Source organism: Vipera berus (genome assembly GCF_964194415.1).
Source record: "Vipera berus genome assembly, chromosome: 16".
NCBI lineage: Eukaryota > Metazoa > Chordata > Lepidosauria > Squamata > Viperidae > Vipera > Vipera berus.
This window is the reverse complement of record NC_138219.1, coordinates 3,169,034-3,185,318: the sequence shown is the minus strand read 5'-3', so window position 1 is coordinate 3,185,318 and position 16,285 is coordinate 3,169,034. Positions and strand designations below refer to the sequence as shown.

The 16,285-nt window shown below is 48.8% G+C and overlaps 2 protein-coding genes across 4 annotated transcripts; one reads left to right on the top strand and one right to left on the bottom strand.

Moving 5' to 3' along the window:
* The first annotated feature begins 23 nt into the window (after positions 1 to 23).
* ZFPL1 (zinc finger protein like 1) lies at positions 24 to 12,405 on the top strand. Of its 3 annotated transcripts, XR_014028125.1 has the most exons (9): positions 24 to 208; positions 2,777 to 2,917; positions 3,998 to 4,109; positions 5,494 to 5,687; positions 6,073 to 6,148; positions 7,655 to 7,834; positions 9,801 to 9,930; positions 10,680 to 11,030; positions 11,988 to 12,405. XR_014028125.1 is itself a non-coding variant. In XM_081340792.1 (8 exons), the coding sequence occupies exons 2-8, from the start codon at positions 2,816 to 2,818 to the stop codon at positions 10,861 to 10,863; spliced, it is 978 nt and encodes a 325-aa protein (XP_081196918.1). In that variant the 5' UTR covers positions 24 to 208; positions 2,777 to 2,815; the 3' UTR covers positions 10,864 to 12,405. The 3 variants fall into 3 exon arrangements, 2 of the variants coding, with proteins under 2 accessions (XP_081196918.1, XP_081196919.1); XM_081340792.1 differs by having other exon boundaries at positions 10,680 to 12,405; XM_081340793.1 differs by having other exon boundaries at positions 45 to 204; positions 10,680 to 12,405.
* A 901-nt stretch (positions 12,406 to 13,306) lies between these two features.
* TMEM262 (transmembrane protein 262) lies at positions 13,307 to 16,218 on the bottom strand. The gene is made up of 2 exons (XM_081340957.1): positions 15,751 to 16,218; positions 13,307 to 13,469 (listed from the first exon to the last, which is right to left on the bottom strand). Exons 1-2 carry the CDS (start codon positions 15,934 to 15,936, stop codon positions 13,308 to 13,310), a joined length of 348 nt encoding a protein of 115 aa, XP_081197083.1. The 5' UTR covers positions 15,937 to 16,218; the 3' UTR covers position 13,307.
* Between the last annotated feature and the right edge of the window lie 67 nt (positions 16,219 to 16,285).

The following is a 16,285-nucleotide window of genomic DNA, read 5'->3' as shown; positions in this document are numbered from 1 at the left end:
GGGAAAGGCCGGCGTGACGCAATCAGAAGGCGCCGTTCCCGGAAGAGACGTGGCAGCGGGCCGGAGGGAGGCGGGCGAGACAGGTGGGCTTCGCCCCTCGCCCGCGGACCGGCCCCGGCCGGAGAGAGCGAGCGGCGGCTGAGCTGCTCCGGCGACGCTCGGACGCTCCGTACTGGCTCGGAGGCCGCTTCCTGGCGAAGGGAGGCAGGTAGGGCAGGTCGCTGGCCCGGAGGGGAGGGGGGGGGCGGGGGCGGGAATATGATCGCGGAAGGTTTCCCACTTATTTTATTTTATTTATTTATTTATGAATGGGACTTATATCCCGCCCTATCTCGCGAGGGACTCAGGGCGGCTAACAGCAACAAAAATGAAAGGTCTCTGTACAGTAAATTAAAATTAAAAATGGAAATAAATTAAAGATGAGAGTTAGCCTCCCAATGCGCCCCAGCGTTACTCAGGAATAATTGAAAAGAGCCCAAAGGAGCTCCCGAGCCGAGCTTTCAGCAAGCAGAGGACTTTCCTTTCGACCAAAACAAGAGTTGGGTGGCCCCCATCTCTCTTCGTGGCTGGTAGAGAGATGAAGGCAACAAGCGGGAAAGAACCCTTCCACCTTGTGTATCTTTCCAGAAGAAAGAGATCTGGGCTTGGTACCAGGGACCAAAAGGTACAGAAAAAATAATTCCTAGAGCAGGGGTCTTCAAAATCGGCCCTTTTATGACTCATGGACTTCAACTCCCAGAATTCCTCAGCCAGGCATGCTGGCTGAGGAATTCTGGGAGTTGAAGTCCATGAGTCATAAAAGGGCCGAGTTTGAAGACAACCCAGGCTCCTTTTCCCCCCCTCCCCTTACCGTGCTCTTTTCATGTAAGAAATCGCCTGTACCTAAAGCATGAAACATTTGCTTTTATATAACTAATTCCCCGATATAAAGCACCTACAAAGCTGCTTGCACGTAAAAAAAGATACACACACAAACACACACACACACATTTATTTATTTATTTATTTTATTAGATTTATATACCGCTCTTTCCCGAAGGACTCAGGGCGGTTTACAGGGCATTTTAAAATCATACCAATACAAAATATAAAAGTTAAAAGACAATTAAAAAGATTAAAGTATCCCTGAAAATAGAACCCCAGTTAAAATTCTCAGCCTGGGCCAGGTAACATCATCTTGTTTATGCTTGCACATAAACAATATATGTATGTATGTATGTATGTATGTATGTATGTATGTATGTATGTATATATGTGTGTGTGAAGGGACGCGGTGGCTCAGTGGGTTAGGACGCTGAGCTTGTCGATCAGAAGGTCGGCAGTTTGGTGGGTCGAATCCCGAGTGCCGCGTAGCAGAGCGAGCACCTGTTACTCGTCCCAGCTTCTGCCAACCTAGCAGTTCGAAAGCACGTAAAAATGCAAGTAGAAAAATAGGGACCACTACGGTGGGAAGGTAACAGCGTTCCATGCGCCTTTGGTGTCCAGTCATGCCAGCCACATGACCATGGAGACGTCCTCAAACAAGCGCTGGCTCTTCGGCTTTGAAACGGAGATTAGCAAACAACTAGCACGCATGTGTGGGGGAAACCTTTACCATATACATACATACAAAGTATCACTACTAATATCAATATTACTAACATCAAGCTTAAGCATAATAAAATCCCTTCAATCACGTAGCCCATCGGCTTTGATGGCCGGGAGGGCTGGGGACAATGGGTTTGGGCTCCGATTGCAGCCCCGGGGAGTTGAATGAGATCAAGCTTGCTTCGGAGTTACGGCGGGCAGGTTTGGAGGCTCATCGGTCACTGAGCAGCCCTTTCAGGTGAGGAGGGGTTTGGGGTGTGGGTGGAATCCTTAATGCCCTCTCAGTTTTTAGATGTTTTATGACCCTACCAGGTAACATCATCTGTGCTAGAAGGGAGGAGGGTGGTGGAGAGGAGGAAAAGGATTGGGGGGTCCTTCAAGGCCGCGCTGTGCAGGTGTTTGAACGGTTCCCAGGCACTTCCCACAGCAAAAGAAGAGTACGGGTAGTCCTCAACTTACAACAACAGTTCGTTTAGTGACCCAACAGCATTGAAAAAAAGTGACTCGTGACCTTTTTTTTCACAGTTACCACCGTGGCAGAATCCCCATACTCATGTGATCTAAATTCTGACGCTTGGTAACTGGTTCATTCTTAACACCCGTTGCGGTGTCCCATGGTCACACGATCAACGTTTGCAATCTTCTGATTCAGATTCAAGCCAGATTCGTTTTACAGCCGGGTTACCAGTTTATCAGCCACATTGATTCATTTTACAGCGGTGTTGTAAAATGGAGCAAAACTCACTTAACAGGTGTCTCACTTAACGACAGAAGTTTTGGGCTCCATTGTGGTTGTAAGTCAAGGACTACCTGTATGCGACGGATAGGACATTGCAATGGACCAAAGAGGATGGCCAAGAGAGGGATTCAAGTTTAATTGTATGAATACGTGAGCGGGAAATTCAGAGCCGGTTTTGCTTCTTTTGCACTTATGTAGTGTATTCAATAAAAGTGCTAATTTGGGGAAGAACAATGTCCCAGGAATTCGTTTCTTGGATTTGCTAGCTGGATACCTTGGCACGCAGACTTGTTGTGCTCTGAGTATTGTCGGGTTTGCTTCGATTTTCCGAGGAGAATCTTGGAACTGCGAATATGCTTGGGGAAGCGCAGATGAGCCGTGGCTAAGCGGTGGTTTGAAAAGCCTTCGTGTAGGTAATCCCTCTCTGCCCTTGTCCTCTTCTTTCTCCAGCTCTTCTGAGCCCCAGCCACCCCTGCGCGGCAGACCGCCATGGGGCTCTGCAAATGTCCCAAGAGGAAAGTCACAAACCTGTTCTGTTTTGAGCATCGGGTGAACGTCTGCGAGAACTGCATTGTCGCTAACCATGCCAAGGTACATTTTTTTAAAAATTCCATTTATATCCCGCCCTTCTCCGAAGACTCAGGGTGGCTTATAAGCTCGAATGCATTGAAATTTGGAATGCTTGGAGATTCTTCTAGTCCAACCCCCTATACCAGGGGTAGGCAACCTTGGCTCTTTTATGACTTGTGGACTTCAACTCTCACTGGCTCAGGAAATCTGGGAGTTGAAGTCCACAAGTCATAAAAGAGCCAAGGTTGCCTACCCCTGTCCTAACCCTTCCCACCCTGATTTCTAAGCCTTGTGTGCTAACTTCTCTGGTCAGCAGTTGACAAGATTCATTCTACTGGGTTTGTTTTCTCTCTCTAGGGTTGCTTTAGCAATTTTGTATACGGTATTAATTAGTCAGTTAAATGGCTTGCCTCTGGAAATTGTGGGTGCTCCATCACTGGAGGTTTTTAAGAAGAGATTGGACAGCCATCTCTATGAAATGGTACAGGATCTAGAAAGAGTCCAGAGAAGAGCAACAAAGGTGATCGGGGGGCTGGAGGCTAAAACATATAAGGAACGGTTGCTAGAATTGGGAGTGTCTAGTTTAATGAAGAGAAGGGCGAGGGGTGGGGAACATGATAGCAGTCTAACAGTATCTCAGGGGCTGCCCCAAAGAAGAGGCAGTCAAGCTATTCTCCAGAGCGCCCGAAGGCAGGAGAAGAAACAACAGGTGGAAACTAACCAAGGAGAGAAGCAACCTGGAACTAAGGAGAAACTTCCTGACAGTGAGAACAATTAACCAGTGGAACAACCTGCCTCCAGAAGCTGTGAATGCTCCAACACTGGAGGTTTTTAAGAAGAGACTGGACAGCCATTTGTCTGAAATGGTCTAGGGTTTCCTGCCTGAGCAGGGGGTTGGACTAGACCTCTGAGGTCCCTTCCAACTCTATTATTATTATTGTTATTATCTCCTTCTTCTTCTGCAGCGGGGTAGACTAGAAGACCTCCGTGGTCCTTTCCAGCCCTCGGATCCTATGAAATAAACAGGCTCCTCCCTCTAATTTCCACCTGATCCTCTTGGCACCAATTGTTGGGGTTTTTTTCTGTTTGTTTTTTTTCCAGTGCATCGTCCAGTCGTACCTGCAGTGGCTTCAGGACAGCGATTACAATCCCAACTGCCGGTTGTGTAATGCGCTTCTTTCCAATAAAGAGACGGTTCGGCTTGTGTGTTACGGTCAGTAGAAACTCTCTGGGCATTGCGCCAGAGAGGCTTCCCCTTCGGGGGCTCCCCAAAACACTGTCTGGGACGGGGGATACATTGGGACTCTCCTCTCCCACCCTTCGGGGACAGGAGTCTCCAAACCTGGCAACTTTTGAAGCCTTGCGGACTTCGACTCCCAGAATTCCTCAGCCAGTTTCGCAACTTTGGAAACTTGCGGACTTCGACTCCCAGAATTCCTCAGCCAGCTTTGCAACTTTGGGGACTTGCGGACTTCGACTCCCAGAATTCCTCAGCCAGGCTGGCTGAGGAATTCTGGGAGTCGAAGTCCGCAAGTCTTCAAAGTTAGCAAGTTTGGAGGCCCTTGTGTTTAGGAGACTGGCAGAAATGTCTCCCCCGTTTCCATGCTAACAAAAAGGGCCCGTTGGATTTTCATTATCCAAGGTTTGATTGTGATTCCCACGATTTTACTTGATTTTTTATTGAGCGGAGCCATGAAGTCAAGTAGCTGTGTTGATTCTCAGTCATCCAGGATCACGGTTGTCCCAAAGGCAGCTAGACTCTCTTTGGTTTTTCCTTGAAAACCTTTCGCTTCTCATCCAAGAAGCTTCTTCAGTTCTGACGGAATGGTGGGGAATAGAAGGATTTATATTCTTTGAAGCCATCCGGTCATTAGCACTCCCAGAGTTGGTCATTAGGGGGGGAAAAAAGTCCATTTGCCTTTTGAATAAGCTCCATGAACAATTAACCAGCGGAACCACCTGCCTCCAGAAGCTGTGAATGCTCCAACACTGGAGGTTTTTAAGAAGAGACTGGACAGCTTTCCTGCCTGAGCAGGGGGTTGGACTAGATGACCTCCAAGGACCCTTCCAACTTTTTATTATTATTATTATTATAAAACTTTTATTCATAAAACATGAAACTCAGTCAACTGAACAGTCAAATTGACTGGCACTAATGGTTGACACGGGCTGCTGCCAGCATCCTAAGTCTCAACCAGGTACCTCCTTAAAATGTAAGTTGTTCCGAGTAGCGCAGTTTTTTTTTGTAGCTTTGCTGGAGTTATTGCAGGAAGCTGCAATTTCTTGATGTGTTTTGCAAAGTTTTTGGACATGGTTCCCAGTGCCCCGATGACAATGGGTGTGTCACTGTTAACGCGTTTCATCCATAATCGCGTGGTTTCAATGGCCAGGTTGCGGTATTTCGAAATTTTTTCCAGTTCTTTTTCTTCAACTCTGGCATCTCCTGGTACAGTGATATCAATCAGCTGTACACTTCGGATCTCTATGACTGCGATATCTGGCGTGTTGTTGTTATTACCTGGATGATGGAGCATCTCCGTAGACGTGTGGCCTGCAAGACAGGACTTTGCTTTCATTCTTTTAACTTTTCCCTCTAGATCTCTTTCACTGGTCCTGCCTCAACGAGATGGCCAACCAGCTGCCGCAGAACACGGCCCCGGCTGGCTACCAGTGTCCTTCTTGCCAGGGTCCCGTCTTCCCTCCCACCAACTTGGTCAGTCCAGTTGCATCTGCCCTCCGAGAGAAGCTCTCGACAGTGAACTGGGCCCGGGCCGGACTCAGGCTACCCCTGGTAAGGTATTAATCCGGCCATCTTTGTCAGGAATTGTGCAGAGATCTTGAGCGAACAAGAAGTTGCACAGACAAAAAAAGGTACCGAGAGCAGCAAAGTTCACACAGTAACCACACAGATACACTGAGGTGTGAAAAACAGAATACTTTACTTTGTGGGTGTAACACAAAGCACAGTCAAAAATAAACAGTCCAGGTCATACACGTGTAAAGAACAGATAAATGATAGTAACAGTCCAAGGAGAATTCCAAATACAAAGTCTTCTTACAGGTCCAAAGGTCAAAACACAGTTGTTCAGGTTTAACACAGAAGCAAACCAAGGTTGCCTTCCCCTGCACTAGATCATTAACTTCAATTTGGGGTTTTTTTTTGTTTTTCTGCTCAGATTGATGAGACGGAGGTGACTCAAGAGATGGAGACTCACAATGCCTCAGACTGCAGCGACTGGTCCAGTTTCACAGGTGAGCATCTGGATCTCAGGAGAGCGTTTTTCCGCCTTAGCCATTTTTTTAAAAAACGAGAGGGCTTCAGTTCCCAGAATTCTCCAGTCAGCTTAGCTGGCTAAGGGAACATTGGGAGTTGAAGTCCACTCATCTTAAAAACTTACCAAGGTGGAGAAACAGCGTGGCAAGCTAGATGGGGACCATGTCATCACGTTCTTGGCATTTGGAGGTATCTTTGAGTTTTCTGGCTGAAAGTGCCTCCTACCCCCGGCGTACCCCTGAGCTGCGGTGGCGCAATGGTTAAAATGCCATCCTGCAAGCTGCTACTGCTGATGGCCGGCTTTTGGCGGCTCGAGTCTCACCGACTCAAGGTTGACGCAGTGTCCTATCCTTCCGAGGTTGATAAAATGAGCCAGATTGTTGTGGGGAGGGGCAAGAGGCTGACTGTGTGAACTGCTTAGAGAGGGCTGTAAAGCACTGGGAAGCGGTATATAAGTGCTGTTGCTATTGCTAATTCCATCGAGAGCACAAGGAAGCCTCAAATTTCATTTTAGTGGAGACTTGAACCACCCATATTTTGTGCCTTAGAAGCATCTGTGTTTCAAAATACGTGGGAGAGGATTATTCTATGGATCGGGCTGGGTTTCTCACCCAACTTTCTTAAAAGCAGTGTGTGTGTCTGTGTGTGTGTGTATGTGTGTGTACATATATATGTATATATATCTGTATATGTGTGTGTGTATATGTATATATATGTATGTGTATGTATGTGTGTATATATATGTATGTATGAGTCCTTCGGGAGAAGGGCGGTATACAACTATAATAATAATAAATAATAATGTATGTAGGTCTTGGCGTATTCAGGTCTACAAAATCTACGAAAACATACATACATACATACATACATACATCCCCTTTTATGTCTCTGGCCAATCTTACTTGAGAAAAAAAAGCAAACATCCCTGTACTTTAAATGCCTCCAAAGGGTCCCCACCCCACCCCTTTTTTTTACAGTGCACTTAATTGGTAAACAAATTATTCCCTGAATGCTTCTCGTTGCTCATTGAATCATAAATGAATCAAAGGCCTTGCACAGCCTGCTTAGTCCCCCCCCCCCCCGCCCGAGTCTGTGTGATTACAACTCATCCTGCTTAACATGTTGTGAAAACAGTGGCTCTAGAACAGGGGTGGGCCACAGCCCGGTTACTGGGTTGCAACCCGTTTGGAACTGGGCCGCGCAAGCAGCCGAGGCACGCAGCCCCGTGTGCTTTGAGCGGCAGGCACTCGTGCGTGCCACAATCCAGTACCTAAATTTAGCCACAGTCAGGCTAGGATATATCTTCCTTTATTGAACCATACAATGATTGATGTGCTGCCTCTTCAGTGCTGAGCAGCCTGCCAAAATGCATCTAGTCCTATAATTCCCATAAAACCCGACACCTAGCAGCATTTCGGAAACCCCACTTCTCGCTGGAGCCCAAGCTGATCCTCTCCTTTTTCTTTCTTTCTCTCTCTTCCCAGTCCTAAATTCAGAAGACACCGCCCCACAGAGTTCGGCGTCCGCTTTTGCCTACGCCGCAGGTTGCAACTTTGAGTCCCCGCAACAGCAACAGCAAAACCTGAAGAACAGCAGTGTTGCGGACCAACACACAATTGTCAGCTTGGGCGATGGGAGTAGAGACCTTCTCAGCATCAACGCAGGTCTGCAGTATTGGAGGGAGGGAGATAAATTGATTTTTCTTTCTTTTTTTTTTATTGAAAAGTTTTGCAATACATTTTTTTAAAAAAAACATACTCCCTCCCTCCCCCCCAACCCTCCCCTCCCCTCCCCGACTTCCCAGAGCTGAATACAGGGTATTAACTTACAAACTTAAGCTAAAATATGCTAACAACAAAAATAAAACATTAAATTCTATCGCACTTTAACTCTCCGTAAACATAACTATATTACTAACAAATAACTAATAATACATCGTATAAAACCACTGCTTATTCAAATGCTAAATGAAACTTTTTAGTCCCATATTTATTCTGAATATATTCAATCCATCTTCTCCATTCCACAATATATCTCTGTTGCGATTGTTCTTTCAAGTTTAAATTGATTTTTCTTTTGGGGGGGGGTTGGAGGTGTTACCTGGCTTGTAGTTGTGTATCCCCTTCACAGCCCCAGTGAAAGTTGGCTTTTCCTGCCGACATTTGATCCCTGGATTATCCTTTCTTAGAATCTGGAGTGCCTTTACTGAATGAAGTATTGGGTAAATCCTTCATTCTTTTATCACGCAGAACCACTAAGGAACTGCTTTTAGACTCAAGTGGGGGGGGGGAAATCTGAAGACAAGTTCATAAAGACTTTGGGTTGGTGTTTTTTTTTCTCCACCTCTGTATGTAATTTCTCAGGGGGGGGGAAGCTCCTAAAATAAAGGGGAAGGGGAACAAAGCATAAAATGGCTCTGTGCTGCTGCTCACTTGTCAGTATCCTACAGAAGGGCAAGGAAGAAGAATTTTACACATTATGGCCGGTCTGCAGTTTGATTTCCCAGACCTATTTCTTTTTTTCTTTTCTTTTCCTTAGCCAGGGGTAGGCAACCTTGGCTCTTTTATGACTGGTGGACTTCAACTCCCAGAATTCCTCAGCCAGCCACGCTGAGAGGTTTCCAAGCTGAGCTGTGCTGGCTCAGGAATTCTGGGAGTTGAAGTCCACGAGTCATAAAAAGAGCCAAGGTTGCCTACCCCTGGCCTAGGCTGCTTTATGACTGGTGGACTTCAACTCCTAGAATTCCTCAGCCAGCCACGCTGAGAGGTTTCCAAGCTGAGCTGTGCTGGCTCAGGAATTCTGGGAGTTGAAGTCCACCAGTCATAAAGGAGCCAAGGTTGCCTACCCCTGGCCTAGGCTGCTTTATGACTGGTGGACCTGAACTCCCAGAATTCCTGAGCCAGCCACGCTGAGGAGAAATGGGAGAGGTTTCCAAGCTGAGCCGTGCTGGCTCAAGAATTCTGGGAGTTGAAGTCCACGAGTCATAAAAAGAGCCAAGGTTGCCTACCCCTGGCCTAGGCCTAGGCTGCTTGAAGTCCACGAGTCATAAACCAGCCTAGGCCTAGGCCAGGGGTAGGCAACCTTGGCTCTTTTTATGACTCGTGGACTTCAACTGCCAGAATTCCTCAGCAGTTCCTTCCAGCAGTTCCTCCCAACTCCTAGAATTCCTGAGCCAGCCACGCTGAGGAGAAATGGGAGAGGTTTCCAAGCTGAGCCGTGCCGGCTCAGGAATTCTGGGAGTTGAAGTCCAGGAGTCATAAAGGAGCCAAGGTTGCCTACCCCTGGCCTAGGCCTAGGCTGCTTTATGACTCGTGGACTTCAACTCCCAGAATTCCTGAGCCAGCCACGCTGAGGAGAAATGGGAGAGGTTTCCAAGCTGAGCCGTGCCGGCTCAGGAATTCTGGGAGTTGAAGTCCACAAGTCATAAAAAGAGCCAAGGTTGCCTACGCCTGGCCTATACCTTCATGATTCGTAAGGTCAGGTTTACATGATACCACTGCACTGTTCTTACTTGGTTTCGTATAATCGATTATACAGAACTTCTCGGGCAAAACTATGAGGGTTTTTTGAGGGGGGGGTCAAGGAAGGGTGGCTATTGTCCCCCAGCCCTTCTTTTCTCTTTACCTGCAGCCTCCTCGTCGCGGAAGATTTACGACACCCGGGAAGCAGGGGTTGGCCAGGACTCAAGCACCACCATCGACTTTGACGACGACAAATACCGGCGGAGGCCGACGCTGAGCTGGCTCGCCCAGCTGCTCAAGTGAGTCCCGAGAAACCACGGCTTGTCACTTTGGGAACCGGCTCTCCCGAGAGTTGCTCGCGGCGGAGAGCAGCCGAGGTTGGAGAGGGGCCAAGAGCGACGGGCAGAAAGTCAGCGGATGAAGTGGAAGGCCCGATTTCCTCAAGAGACATCCTCTTGGCTGCGTGAGCCGTTTCACCAGCCGGAAAGACGGGCCGCGCTCTTCCCAAGTGTGTTGCCAAACTCTTTGCCTGGCTTCCAAGCAGGTGGCACGTCTGTGGAGATGCCGAATCCTCTGGGTCATTCGTGGTGGTGGTGGTGCCAAAGGCGCTTTTTCCAAAGGGCAACTGGGCATTCTTGGATTGGCCTCCTCGAAAACGTTTCCCTTCTCATCCGGAACTGAAACCGCTTCTTGGAGAGGCAAAAAAAAAAAAAAAAAACCGAGAAAGTCCAGTTGCCTTTTGAAAAAGCCCAGGTGGGATTCCAAGCCGGTTGTAATTGCACTTCCCATCTGGCGGACCTGGGGATCCTTTTGGCTCTGCTCTCCTGACTATTCTGGATCCTCTCCTGGGCAGCTTCGTCATTCCTTTCTCCTCCCCCTTCCCTCTTAGAAGGTCTGCTCCTTGGCGCAGGATCCGGCTTGTGGGCTCTCGCGGCGAGCCAGCCGACAGTTGGCAAGCTCTGCCAGTAGGCAAAATCCAGTTTGCATTCCCCAAAGTCTGTGGGGGGTGGGGAGCGGCTTAATCTTCCCTTTTTTTTTCTGCCGGCAGGAACCGCTTTGGCACCCGAAAGCAACCGCGCTCTTTGATGCAGAGGTTTGTCATCTTCCTCCTGATCGGCGGCATCGGCTTCTTGACGCTCGTCATCGTCATGATGAAATTCGGCCGGGCTTCGGCAGACAACGACCCAAGCCTGGACCCCAAGTTCAACCCTCACATCCGAGTGGGACAATAGTCACGTGGCCCCTTACCCCACTCTTGGCTCTCGGCAGCTCCTTGGTGAAACTGCACCCCAGAGGGAGGCCTGGGACTGCTTCTCGCCGGGTGGGGTCTGCGTGAGCCTCCCAGCCAGGACAGACAAGGTCGTTGGGACCCCTTTGAAGCTTGGAGGAAGGCATACCAGTTAAGACACATTCCATCTCTTTCTCTTCCTCCCTTCGGTCCGACGGGAGTTGCAAACGATGCGTTTTGTTGCCCCGATGGGCAGTTTTTATGCCGAAAGGGGCTGGTGGGCAGTGAAGGGACAGGATCGAACCGGCAATTTTTAAAAAGAACAAATACGGCTCCCCTTCTCGTTTTCTTCTCTCGCTGCTACTCGGTAGGCGGGTGGGCATAAGAAGTCCCGGTCTGTCTCTCTCTCTCTCTCTCCTCACGCCCCGGGTTCCACTCGCGCTGGGCAGAGGAAATGTCCTCTGGGTCTTTCCTTGGCGGTGAAATAATTTCCCCGTTGCTTTGTTTTTCCTTCTTCCAAAGTGGTTTGAGACTGTAGTGATTGACTGGGAGGCGTTTTTTTTACTCGCCCGACCCATAGCGATTCTTAACTAAAGAGTGCGGCCAAGTTTGAGGATTTCTGCGTTCACGTAACAGGAACCTCCTCTCCTAAATCCACGTTGTGCCCCAGATGCCCTTGCTTGCAGGAACACCAGAGCATCATTACCCCCCCCCCCCCAAAAAAAAGAGAGCTTTTGTCCAAGCTGGAGCAACACCTCTTTACACCCCACCTCAGTCCTTTTCCTTAACGCAACTAGTTTGCTGTTTGCTCTCTGCTGCTTTGCCTCCAGTTACCTGCTAGGAGCGGAAAGTCACTTGTCTTTTGAGGCCCTTGGGCTTGGGGGGGGGGCGTTCCGTAGGACCAAAGGCGGCATCCGCGGCCTTTCTCTGCATCCCAGTGGTTCAAAAGGTCCAGGGTTTGATTGGCAGAGGGCTGAAGCGCTGCGGAATATCGTGAGCACGGGTTCCTCCGTGCTTACGAATTGCTTTACTTAACAGGTGAAACGAGACACATCAACAAAAAAAGGCCTGAGCAAGGCCCCGTTCGTTATATCATGCCTCGCTTTTTCCTTGTCCTCTTGGCTCCAGAATAACCACCTGTCCTCCAGGTTCACCTCTGACAACATCTCCGCTCTGTTCAAACTTGAGTTTCTCGGGGGGGCCAGCAACCTCGTCTTCTCCAGAACCAACTTTTCCCCGCTTCTCTGGTGTTTGCAGATTTGGTGGGCCGATAGCTTTACCGGAAGCGATGGTCCAGGTCCATTTTGGAGAGGGGGGGGGCGCACCTGGTGGAGAAAGGTGAGGCAAGACACACACACACCTTATCCACCATCCTTTGCAGGAGAGCCCAGGTTTGGGCTGGTGGACCGAGGGTAAATGATCTGCAGGGTTTCTTACTGGCCTCCGTGTGCTTTGGGCGTAGGGCGGAGAGAGCGCAAAGCGGTGGCACGTTGAAGCAATAGAGACATTTGTTAATACTCCATTAAACTTTCTTGGCTGATCCTAAGAGGTGGCCTTGCTCCTTTGTTGCTACTTCAGAGGGACCGGCGTTCCTCATTCCTGGCTCCTTTTGATCATTCGTATTTTTCTTCCCTGTAATCAATGGTGAGATAGTCCATCCAGAACCGGGCAACATACAGAGCTAAATTCAAGACTGGATGAGAAGGGAAGGATTTGTTTATTCATTTGTCCAGGCCTTCATTTGTATCCCACTTTTATTTTGACAAATAACTCAAGGCGGTGAATATATCCACCTCCTATTTTCCCTACAACAACTACCCTGTGAGGTGGGCTGGGCTGAAAGACAGACTGGCCCAAAGTCACCCAGCTGGTTTTCCTGCCTAAGGCAGGACTAGAACTCACTGTCTCCTAGTGATTGGCCCAAAGTCACCCAGCCAGCTCTTACGGCTAACACAGGACTAGAACTCACAGTCTCCTAGTGATTGTCCCAAAGTCACCCAGCCAGCTTTTATGGCTAAAGCAGAACTAGAACTAACAGTCTCCTAGTGATCGGCCCAAAGTCACCCAGCCACCTTTTATGGCTAAAGCAGGACTAGAACTCACCGTCTCCTGGTGATTGACCCAAGGTCACCCAGCTGGCTTTCATGTCTTAACACAGAACTAGAACTCACAGTCACCTGGTGATTCCCCACAACAATCCTGTGAGGTGGATTGGGATGAAACCGAGGTGGCTGGCTCAGGAATTCTGGGAGTTGAAGTCCACAAGTCATAAAGCAGCCTAGGCCAGGGGTAGGCAACCTTGGCTCTTTTAGGACTTGTGGACTTCATCTCCCAGAATTCCTGAGCCAGCATGACTCAGCTTGGAAACCTCTCCCTTTCCCCTCAGCATGGCTGGCTCAGGAATTCTGGGAGTTGAAGTTCACGAGGCATAAAAGAGCCAAGGTTTGCCTACCCCTGCCCTAGGAATTCACTATTCTTCCTCCTCATCACTATCATCATCATTCTCTTACCAAAGGAGGTCAGGGCTAAGCATGTCAGGAAGCCATCATCCGCTTGCATGGTGTAGATGCTGGCTAGGAGAGCCAAATAAAAGCTGGTCACATGGGAGAACTGTCAGAAACCCAAAGAAGAAGGAAGGGGGAAAAATGAATGGTCTCCCGTTGCAAAAAAAAAAGGCAAGAGTTTTGCCCTTACCTCCTTCAATGTTTGAAAAATAGCATTTTAATTTTTTTAAGGCAATAGGAAGATGCTATGCTACCCCTCAGAAATGGTAACCTCTCACAACCCCGTCAATTCACAGTAGGGCTCTTCAACTTGGCAACTGTAAGAATTGTGGACTTCGACTCCCAGAATTCTTCAACCAGCATGGCTTGCCGAGGCATGCTGGGAGTTGAAGTCCCACAAGTCTTAAAACCGCCACGGTTGGAGCCCCTCCCCCTCCATTTACAAGAATGGCTTGGGGGTCCCCTCCCCAAGGGCCTTCAGGAATGGCAAAGGGCATGGTGGCAGAGGAGCTTGCCTTCTGGGAAACCCTGGCCATTTTGTGAAAGTGCCTGCCACCATGTTCTGAAAATCCCATCTGTGCCTTTCCCCCCCCCCCCAAAGTTACTTCCACCTTGCCTAGATCTTCTTTGTTGCAGCCTTACAGCCCAACTCTCAAACGAAATGGCCACTCAAAAAAAAAGGGGGGGGGGAAAACAGGGTGGGGTGTTGATAAATTTTCTGCCTGTCGATTGATTGATTGATCAAATTGACTTGGCGCTCATCTCCCAGCGGCAGTTTGGTGATTCATTCCAGTAACACTGGCCCCCCGACTGCCTGGATTCCCACAACCCACTTAGTCCGTGTCCCGGATGAACAAAACCAGTTGCTTTCACCTAACGTGGGGTGTCGAAAGTAATCCCAGCGTCCGCGCTGCAAACATTGGAAATTTTTGCTCTGACAATATAAGAGGCAGCCTTTTTCCTTTAAGATGTTTTGCTTTGAATTAAATGAAGCTGAGGGGGGGGGGGAGAGGAGAATGCTACCCCGGTTGTTTTAAATAAGATAAGGAAGGGTGTGCTATAGAATGGAAGTGAAGCTTTGCATGTTAAACTAATTGGAGAATGTGATTTATGACGTTTAAATTAAGGGAGGGAATTGTGTCGGATACAATGGGTTCAGGGGAGAGAATTCAGATTCTGGCATCTATCCATGCTGTGCTGATGTCCTGTTCTCATTGTTACAGACTTTTTAGAATAAAATAATGCCTGAAGATCATTTGGAGCGTTTCATTAGTCAGAACCATGGCTTCATGCCAGAATCTGAATTTTGTGCCATGGGCTGGTTTCCGTTACGTGCTGTCACATGGCAGGAAGCCTAAATCGGGAAGGGTAACCTCATTCAGAATGACAAGAGTTGGAAGGGACCTTGGAGGTCTTCCAGTCCAGCCCCCTGCTCAGGCAGGAGGCCACAATCAGACAAATGATTGGCACATTCCCAAAATGGGTTGCCCCTGAATCGGAAGCCATCTTAAGAGAGACAGAACAGGTTATCCTCAACACCAGTCTCAAGCTGTCCTTCTAACTGCTCCCACCCTTGTCGATAGGTTTGGGGAACATGGGAGGTGTAATTTAAAAGACCCAGAAGGAGTCAGATTTATTTTTCATCTTTTTTGAGGGGCACGCTTGTACAGGAAGTCCGCAACTCTTGAAGTTACGCCGGCACTGAAAAACGTGACGACCGTTTTCGCACGACCGTTGCAGCATCCCCACGGTCGCAGTGATCGAAATTCAGACGTTTGCCAACTGACTCACATTTACGACGGTGGCAGTGACCCCGAGGGTCACGTGATCCCCTTTTGCGACCTTCTGGCGAGCCAAGTCAGTGGGGGAAGCCGGATTCACTTCACAACCGTGTCCCTAACTTAAAAGGCCTGCCAAGTGCTTCACTTATCAACCCTGGCCACAGAAAGGTTGTAAAATGGGGCAAAGCTCGCGTGACAGCTGCCTCAATTGCCAACGGTAGCTTTGTGCTCAGTTGTGGCCGTAAGTGGAGGACTTTCTGTAGTGAAGACCCACCAGCTCCTCCCTACTCTAGAGGGATTCACAAGGATAAGCAGGCAATTAGATTTCATTTTTGAGGTGTGCTGTTGTGCCCACAGTATATATAAAAAAAGACAATAAAGATTATCTTATGTGGTGGGAAGCATCCTTGAGGCAGTTCTCTGGAAGACTTTTAAGGATTTGCGGTGCACCAGTGCTCGGACAATGGATGGCTGCAATGGGTCTCTTTTCTCTGGCTTGTCCTCTCTGGCACCCCGGCCAGAGGCTAGCTATTCCCCTTGCCTCACGTTCTCCTCTGTGGGACGGTTGGGTGGCAGAAGAGGGGAAGGAAGAAGAAGTTCCTTTACCAGCAGCGATACAGTGAAGCGGAAGGTCATGAGGTCTCCTCTTTGGGAGATCAGGAAGTGGTAGAGGTCCCCGATGATCACTCCCAGGTGGATGACGAAGAGAACCCAAGAGCCAATGATAAAGAGGACTTTGTTCGGGAAGGTGACCGTTAGGAACGGGTCTTTCCAGGAGCCCATTTGCGGCATTTTGGCCAGCTGGGTTCTCCTTAAGTGGAGCTGTGGGGTTGGAGGTCCTTCCTGGAGGAGATGGACCTCGCAAGAGATGCCTTCAGAGAGCCTGGGCTGATGAAGTCACAAGGATGCAGAGATTCTAGAAGCCAGGTGATTGGCAGCCTTTCCCCCAAAGCAGGTGGCTATCGGGCATCCCCCGACCAGCTATGGATGCCCAAGGCAAGCTCGAAAGTCACCCGTGGGATTCGTTGTCTTAAGTTTGAATAAACAATTGCCAGCCCCAAACATCCCAAGAGAAAGCCGTGGTAATTTATTTGTACTACTTTGCAAAGAGGATGTGTCATGGTGCACGCAGGTACAGGGG

What these genes read in the sequence shown, in the direction of transcription:
- TMEM262 (XM_081340957.1), bottom strand. Translation starts at nt 15,936, where the DNA reads ATGCCGCAAATGGGCTCCTGGAAAGACCCGTTCCTAACGGTCACCTTC. An exon ending in GCTTCACTGTATCGCTGCTG is followed by an intron (nt 13,470 to 15,750) that starts GTAAAGGAACTT and finishes GGTTTCTGACAG; the next exon opens with TTCTCCCATGTGACCAGCTT.
- ZFPL1 (XM_081340792.1), top strand. Translation starts at nt 2,816, where the DNA reads ATGGGGCTCTGCAAATGTCCCAAGAGGAAAGTCACAAACCTGTTCTGT. An exon ending in CCGGACTCAGGCTACCCCTG is followed by an intron (nt 5,688 to 6,072) that starts GTAAGGTATTAA and finishes TTTTCTGCTCAG; the next exon opens with ATTGATGAGACGGAGGTGAC. An exon ending in CGACTGGTCCAGTTTCACAG is followed by an intron (nt 6,149 to 7,654) that starts GTGAGCATCTGG and finishes CTCTCTTCCCAG; the next exon opens with TCCTAAATTCAGAAGACACC.